General features: G+C 43.0%; 1 protein-coding gene across 2 annotated transcripts in view; it reads left to right on the top strand.

Moving 5' to 3' along the window:
• Exoc2 (exocyst complex component 2) overlaps positions 1–6,366 on the top strand; it is a 187,112-nt gene extending 180,746 nt beyond the window's left edge. For both annotated transcript variants that reach the window (XM_052156220.1, XM_052156221.1), the window contains exons 27-28: positions 2,271–2,330; positions 4,825–6,366. In XM_052156220.1, the coding sequence (XP_052012180.1) occupies positions 2,271–2,330; positions 4,825–4,918 (154 nt within the window). In that variant the 3' untranslated portion in view covers positions 4,919–6,366. The remainder of the gene's footprint in view (positions 1–2,270; positions 2,331–4,824) is intronic.
• Positions 6,367–9,016: the final 2,650 nt, after the last annotated feature.

A 9,016-nucleotide genomic window follows, 5' to 3' on the forward strand; every position in this document is an offset into this window, starting at 1 on the left:
ATAAAATTAGCTTCTTCCTACTTGCCGTGGTGTTCCACAAGTCATTTCTAGATGATTAACACATTTTCCCAACCAGTCTTTTTATTTTTCAGAAAATGATATAGACGATAGGAAGTATCCAGTCCATATTGCTTAATATGAGTGTCTGTTTATCCCCTTAAACTTAACCTGTGTGAACTAGGTTCCTTGTTTCTAAAAGCAAGATAATTCATATTGAATGTCCTGTATCAAAATACTTGGGAACAAAAGTATATTCAACTGTGTGTGTGTGTGTGTGTGTGTGTGTGTGTGTGTGTGTGTGTGTGTGTGTGTGATGAAAAGAGTTATCTTGAACATGGTACTCTTCTAAACAAGGAATGTATGTATGTTTCATTACACCTATACATATGACTAAAGGTAATTTAATAGTTTCTTAATCATTTAATGTTTGAGGGCCTGGAGAGATGGCTCAGTAGTTAAAGATGACTGGCAGATCTGCCAGAGGGTCTGGGTTTGAGGCCCAGTACTTACTTGGTGCCTTACAATGTGCAGCTCAATCTCAGAGGACCCAACTCTCTCTCCTGCCCTCAACACCCATCAGTCATGCATGTGGTACACAGACATACATGTAGTCAAAACACCCATGGGCGTGAAATAAAATGAACATGAAAAATATTAGTACTTGGTATGGAACTTTCTATTGTATTGGTGCTCTAAACATTTCAAATCTTGGAACATACTGAATTTCAGATTAGAGATGTTCAACCTGTGAACTCCTAGACAGAATTGTAAGGTCAATAGCATGTGTCTGGTCACCTTTGTGTTCCACACAGGATAGGATAGCCTTTCTCTTTATCACCAGTATTTTGTTCTCACAACAAAAGACAGTGGTGAAATGTGTCTGTGTTGGTTAATCCAGACCTGTGGGGAAGATGTGGTAGCCATGGTAGGAAGGGACGTGCGTCTCTCTCAGGAAAGAGGAGAGCCTCCTGACCAGCACACACTGTCCCCTCATACACTCTGCCTCAGCTAGGGAGAACGGAGGATTCCCAGAGGCATTTTTGTGACTTTGTGGGGACTTTTCATTTTTTTACCATGCCCTTAGTTTAAGAAACATTGCTCAGACATTCACATCCTGGTCAACTGAAGAGTATCATTTCAATGCAAGATAGGAGACACACGACACACACCCCCATCAGTAGTGATTACATTTATTTCTTCAAATCCACTAGAACAATAGAGGTATGAAATTCAAAACTGTTCTTAAGAACACTCATTATTATCAAATAAGTCCTCCATTGTGATCCTCATTCCTCTTAGTAACTCTTCTGGTACTTTATACTTGGAAAAAACTGAACATACTAAATAGGTAGTTTTTCAATTCATTCATTTTACCTTTCTCATATAAAGATATTGTTCAAAATTATATATAACTATCTTCCTTTTGTGTCTATGTTAATTCTGATAAGAAGTAGATCCTGGGGCTGGTGAGATGGCCCAGTGGTTAAAAGCACTGACTGCACTTCTAGAGGTCCTGACTTCAAATCCTAGCAACCACATGGTGGCTCACAACCATCCATAATGAGATCTGATGCCCTCTTCTGGTGTGTCTGAAGATAGCTACAGTGTACTTACATATAACAATAAATAAATATTTTTAAAAAAATGAACTAGATCCTGTCACCCATGTCCACCCTGTGAGGAGTCATGGCTGTAAAGCAGGGCTTGTCCTTATGGATGCTGTGACTGTCCTTGTACTGTGGACACACACACACACCTGTACACACACACACACACACACACACACACACCTGTACAGTCACTGCAGCCTCCCATTTCCCAGCAGCATGGCCGTGCTGGGGTCAGTCTCTGGCATGTCCTCACACACACACACACACATACACATACATACTCCTGTGTACATGGTCACTGCAGCCTCCCGTTCCCCCTGGCATGGCCGTGCTGGCATGGGTCAGTCTCTGGCATGCCCTCACACACACACATACTCCTGTGTACACGGTCACTGCAGCCTCCCGTTCCCCCAGCATGGCCGTGCTGGCATGGGTCAGTCTCTGGCATGCCCTCTGAGGGCCCCGCGGCTCTGCTCACTTAGCCTTGCTTCTACTTTTTCTGGTTTTTCACTTTTACTTTTTCTCACGCATCTCCACTTACTTCACTGGCCTTCATCAGTTTCTTTACATTTAAAATGTGCTTAGGAATGACGGCGGTGACCTGGTGAATTCTGCGCAGAGTGCGTGTGGACTGTGAGCTCGTGTGCTTCTGTGTTTCAGGTCTAGTTTTAAACAAGCCCTGGAGGCCCTGCCTCAGCTTGCAAGTGGTGCGGACAAAAAGTAAGTTATGGGAGTTCTCCTCAGCTCACTGGCCAGAGACCCCCTAAAAGTCCAGAGAGCGGCTCAGATAGGAGAGCCTGGGCTACCCTGGGATGCGGTGTGCTGGGTCCCCTTTGCCTCACTTACTGCCAAGGGACAGAATGAATTCTGTCTCGTAGGTCTGAATTAAAAACTGATGGATTTTATAGTTTGAAGTGACAAGCACTGAGGATATAAGAAAGGCATTAGGCTTCCTTACTTAACTGCAGCACTGGCTTTGTAATGAGAAGAGAGCAGGACGGACGCGGCCACCCCATTCCCCCCCCCCCACTTCCTCGCACTGCCTTAGACACACTCTGGCTTCGATAAAGCATGGAGAATTAGAGAGTTGCATACAGGGCACAGAACAGCTATGTCATTACCACATTAATGAGCTCAGTCTGTATTTAAACTTTACTCTTCATATCACAGGAAATTGTGGCCTGAGGAGAAGTCTAGGCCAGGTATCTTTTGAAAATGCCAGTCTTCAGCTTAGGCAGCAGAGATGCTTTCTCTGTTAAGATTCCTAGTTAAAGTCTACCTGCCTTTACTTGGGGAAGACTCACAGTGCTAGCCAGTGAAATGCTGTATAGAAAAGGTACCTGGACCAACTGTGGGCATAAAGAGTGACAAGGCTTGGGAGAAAGGGGAGCAGGCCAGCTTTCCTGCTGCCCTGCCCCAGTGCAGACCCTTGTGTGTGTCAGTCAGGCAGGAAGCAGAAGAGGGCTCTGCACCCAGAGTGCCCTGCTTCCTTCCCTGCTTGGTTTTTGCCTTGGAAGTCATTCTGAGCCCTTTTCATTTCCTTGAAATAAAAGATAAAAGGTAAAAATGGTCACCACTATTCATAATACATGGAACATGTTTCAAAAGGCATTTCAGCATCAAAAACAACCAATAATTGAGTGTTTGAGCTGACACGCTGCTCTGTGTCAGTCCTGGAGTACCTGGAGTGCTAGTACTCAGGAGCAGGCAGATGTCTACTGTGGAAGTCTGGCGACCTCCACTCTGTCCCCAGAACCTCTATAAAGACAGGAAAGAATCAGCTCCTCCAGTTGTCCTCCAGCCTGTGTTCATGTGCCCATCCCTTCCAAATGTCAGGCAGACACTCTCTCGTTCACTCAAAATAATAATAATAAATATAGATGTTTCTTTAAAGTTCTAAAACAACCTGGGCTGCAAAGTGAGACCTCCACATATGTGCTGTGGCGTGCAGGCCAGCACTCACCCCACACACATACACACACACTAGTAAAAATAAAATGCACAATTTAATGAGTAGGGTGAGAGATATTCCTGTCTTCTGAGACCATTTCTACTGTGTAGAAATTTCTACTGTGTACTGCTCTGTGAGTTCTGCTCCAAGCTCCTGCCCTGAGTGTCTGCAGTCAGTTCCCCAGCAGTCATAGAACTGGAAAACAAAAAGAATGTTAGTTTTTCTTGATTGTTTGAATAATGTTAAAAGAGTCCTAAGTGTTATTCTGTTGTAGGGCGGATTCTAGAGAAGGAGTGTAAGAGAATGAAGATAAACACAGACTTGTTTAAATTAATAATGTAGTCTTTGACCGGCCTCTTTACTTTCAGTTGAGATATTTCTACAGCTGATTAAAATTCCATAGACACTGGCTTTCTAGGCTTTCTTCTAAACACAGCCTGGCAGTCAAACCTGAGTTGCTAAGCTTTTGTGATGGCTAATCTTGACTGTCAGATTGACAGTCCCTGGGGAAAGGGAACTTCTGTCACCGAATTGCCCCCATCAGTGTGGCCTGTTGCATGTCTGAGGGCATTTTCTTGATATAAGAAGAGCCAGTCCACTATCACTGCCATACCTAGGCAGGTGCCTGGCCTGTGTGAGAAGGCAGCTTGCTATCAGCCTGATGGCCAGCCAGTAAACAGCACAGCTCCAAGCTCGTGCCCTGAGAGCTTTGGTTCCTTCCCCAGACGCTACATGGATTATAAGCTGTAATCCAAGTAAATCTCAACAGCTTGCTTTTGGCCATGGTGTTGTATCACAGCAACAGGAAAACAAACTCGGACAGCCACCTGATCTTAGTTAGAATTACTGTCACTGATGAAATACCAGGACTGAGCAACTTGGGAGAAAGGGTTTGTTTGTCTTAGGCCTTTACATCACTGATCATCATTGAAATCAAGGCAGAAACTCACACAGGGGAGGAACCTGGAGCAAGAGCTGATGCAGAGGCCGAGCAGGAGTGCTGCTCACTGGCCTGTTCCACATGGTTTGCTCGATCTGCTTTCTAATACAACCTCGGCCCATCAGCCAGGGGACAGTGCCATCTACATAGGCTCGGCCCTCCTCCATTAATCGTTAATAAAAAGTGCTCTGTAAGCTTCCCTACTTATAAAAGCATCTTTTCAACTGAAGCACCCCCTTCTCTGATGACTAGTTGATGATGTTGACATAGAACTTGCTAGCACAGACCTTTACTGTCAGAGTGTAAAATCTCTCCTCCCTCAGGTTACTGGAAGAGCTGCTCAACAAGTTCAAGAGCAGCATGCACTTGCAGCTCACCTGTTTCCAAGCTGCGTCTCCAGCACTAATGAAAACATAGACTGTGGAAGACGAGCATCAGGCATGGCGACTGGGAGGCTGTCCTCGTCCTGGGCCAGAGTTTCCGGTCCAAGAACTGCATTTAACTTCTCTTTTCTCCAGCATGGAGGTGCAGGAAGATGCCAATGGATATTTAATTTCAACCTATTTAAACTACCATAGTTTAAATGTCCAAATAAACAATTTTTGGTCCTGTAAGGCTGTGTAGCATACTCTTCTGAATGTGTTTTCTTAGCTCATTGTTTCGTGGTGTGAGTTTTGGGGGGTTCTCCAGTGTAGTCCAGGGTGCCCCCCCCCCGTGTGTGTGGATACACTTCTCTGTGCCCCTCTGCCAGGCCTCGCTGCGGGCAGCTTCCAGCCCAGCGGAGGCATTGGAGAAGAGGTTTGAAGTCACAGCTTTTGCAGCTTTGTCCTAAACTTTAAAACCACCATTTCATACAAGTCATCCTAAGCTCTCTTTTTTTCTGTAAAGAAAAATATACAGTCTACATTTAAAAATAGTTAATACTTGGATAATTTGTGATCCAGAAGTCCTCAGATGAACTCTGAATTTCATAGTCTGAGTTTCATTTTTCCCAGTGCTAAACACTGGAGCATCTGGTTCTCACCTACCCTTAAGCTGATGTATCTATCACTGTGCAGTGGTGTGGGAGGGTTCACAAGGACCTGTATGTGGAGGCCCTGTCTCACCCACAAGCCCTGTAGAAGGCTTGTGGTTGTCAATGCAACCTGAAGATGAAGCCAGTCTCCTCAGTCCTCGGCTCCCTGCCTCCTGCAGGCCACTCCCCTCTGCCACTTCCCACACTTGGAAGTGTCTTGCTCCACAGCTGGAGAGGTGCTGCTCTGGCACAGGCTGTGTTTTGTAAAGATTTGAGGTGCCCCGGGTGACCAGGCACTGAGCGGTGACTCACTGCTGAGTGGCTTGCGCAGTAGAATCAGGTCATTGTGACCTGCAAACATTTTTCACTTCACTCTGTCCTCCGCTCAGCTTCTGTTGTTGTTCATGCTTCAGACAGACCTGTGGAAAATGTAGGCTCCTCCCTGTCAGTTGACAAAACAAATTCCATGTCACTTTTAGTTCAGGTAATTCCAGAGCACAGCGGATGTACACTATGTACACTATGGATTATTTGAGGTGAATAAATGTATACTTATTTATCACAGTAACTGGAAGTACAAATTTAATCCTTTGTTGGCAAAATAAGTATGTATAGCCTTGTCTCCTCTCAGTGCGCTGGTTTTATATCTAACATAACCAAACTAAATTCCAAAGCAGAAGTACAAAACATTTGTTATTTTAAACACCTAATAAATACAGTGCACAAAGCCAGTAATCATCTTGCACTGTAAGACCACTAAATATCTTTATTTCACCATTTTTATTAACTCTGTAATTGTTTATATTCCTGATTCTAAAACCCAAAATAAATAGTGGAGTTCTCTCTTTTATCTTGTGTTTGTGTCTTTATTGTTAGACACCATTTATCAAGTGTCTTGTTAATGTCATTAGGAGTGTGCCACAGACACTACTTCATTGCAGACAGTGCTTAGGGCAACCTCCTAGTCAGGCCAACAGAGAGATGAGTTGCTTCTGAGACTGTAAGGCTGGGAGGCGCCTGGAGACCCATGCTTGCACTCACAACCCTGGTTTCCTGGCCCTGAACTTCACCACAACCCACTTCTTCCTCCCAGTTCAATACAGTTTTTGTCATCCTTCGCCTGGGGCCACAGCTCAGGAAGAGCACATGAGCACAAGAGTTGATGAACTCCAGCAACGTAGAACATGGAGGGTGGTGGCATAAAATCCCATATTAAAATGAGGGGTTCAGAGACAACTTCCAGCAAGTCATTGGGGGACTTCTTGGAAGAGGGGGATTTCAGAAGCTTGAGTTGGAGAAGGCGAATGGTAAGATTAGTGGTGAAGAAGAGACAGATGAGTTACTCATCTAACACAATGAGTTAGAAGAAAGTTGAAAGGCAGAGCAGGGTTGGGACAGGTGACACAGAGGATGTGAGGAAGAGTGGAAGTGCTCCAAGGCTTTCTCCCTTGGGGAAGTTCTTGTTTTAGCAAGGCCACGACTGTGTGGCTCAGCATAGCTTCATAAAAGTTAACACATTGGTCTCACCTTTAGAAGTAAAGGACTACTAGAAATAATTTGGTTTTTCTAAGACTTTCTATATCAATGTACCACGGAACTGGCATGTTCTAGAAATGATTTGGGTATTGCAGATTGTAAAGCAAGCCCCACTGGCACAGATGCAGGTGCAGCTTACCAACTCCCATCTCTACAGGTCTTGCATGCAGTTCTTAAAAGAAAATGCATGGACTGTGTGACATTACACTTCTGCTGTGAGTGCTAGGTAGTGGTATGAACTTCTATTTTGAATGTGTGCTGTAGAGTACTATTAATTATATTAAGAATGCTATAATTTTTTCAATTAAATTGCTTTAAAGTAAAGATTAGTAGAATATGTTTTATTTTTACCTCTGTCCTTTCAATTCTCTCTTTCCTCAGTGTTTGTTGCATTGTCTCTCTTTCATCTCCGATTTCGTTCATTTGGTTAAGGAGTTTGTCAATCTTGTTTTATCTTTTCAAAAAACCAAGTCTTTATCTCATTCACTATTTGTGTTGTAGTTTTCTTTCTTATTTCAATAATTTGAGCCCTGATTTTTGATACTTCTTTCTAATATTTTGTGTGTAGTGTTTCCCCCCTCCCCTGGGCTGTCAAGTTCATCATTAGACTATTTGAGATTTCTAATTTTTTTTTCCGATAGGCATTTAGTACTCTAACCCTTCCTCTGGATGCCATTGTGGCTCATAGATTTTGGTATACTACATTTTCTCATTCAATTCTAGGAATTCTTAAAGGTACTCCTTGATTTCTTTTCGCCCCAGTTATCATCCAGTAATATGTAGCTCAGGTTCCATGAGTTTTTTGCTTTCTGTAGTTTCTATTGCTTTTGAGACCTGGCTTCATTCCCTTATAGTCAAATAGAATGCAGAATATAATTTCAATTTTCCTATATTTATATGTGGTCAATTTCAGAGAAAGTCGCATGGGCTGCTAAGAATATGCTGTAGTATTTGCATCGAATATTCTATTGCCTTTCAGATTCATTTTATTTAAAATGTCATTTAACTTCAGTGTTTTCCTCCAGTTAGTTTTTGTCCAGATGACCTCAGCCCCACTGTCACTGTGGGGTTACTTTGTAATTTTAGATCGAGTAGTATTCTTTCATGAAATTGCTTGCACGTGTGTCCTGGTGTGTCCTAGTATTGCTTGTGTGTGTTCTACTATGCTGTCTATGGCTGTGATAAACATCATGACCAAAAGCATCTTGGAGAGGAAAAGGTTTGTCTGGGTTAGTAGGTCACAGACCTTCCCTGGGAAAAATCAAGGCAGGAACCTAGAGGCAGGAACTGAAGCAGAAGCAGGCGGGGATTGTGATTGCTAAGGCTCGCCCAGCCAATTATTCACCCAGCACCACCCGCTCAGGAGCGCCACCTTGCGCCGTGAACTGGGCATTCCCACATCAATCAAGAAAATGCCCTCATAGACATACTCACATTACAGTGTGATGGAGGCAGAGATTCACTCTTACAGTTACATCTAGGCTTGTGTAAAGTTTACATAAGCTAACCAGCACAGTAAGTATATGTTTAGAATTGAAATATCCTCTTGGTGGGTTGCTCCTCAATGAGAATGAAGTGACCTTTCCCTGTCTTTTCTGAGTAGTTTGCTTTGAAGTTTATTTTACCTGCATTAGAGTAACTGTACTTGGCTTGTGTCTTCTTTCTATCCACGTAGAATGCCTTTTTCCATCCTTTTACCCTCAGGTAAATTCTCACTAAAAAACAAAGATTCACTCTACTAAAATAAACAATTTAGCATATTAAAACAATCAGATGTTAAATATGTAATTTTATACTTGAAATTATTCACACCTGTCAACTGAAAATTATACACTACACTTTTCATTAAACATTTATCAGTAGTATTGTAGTGATTTTCATACACGTTTATGAACTTGCCTGAAAGTCTAAAGATGATACTAACTATTGGACATTGTACCTCGGTGTAAGCAGTTATAGTGAGT

This window comes from Apodemus sylvaticus, chromosome 14 (assembly GCF_947179515.1).
Source record: "Apodemus sylvaticus chromosome 14, mApoSyl1.1, whole genome shotgun sequence".
Classification (NCBI taxonomy): domain Eukaryota; kingdom Metazoa; phylum Chordata; class Mammalia; order Rodentia; family Muridae; genus Apodemus; species Apodemus sylvaticus.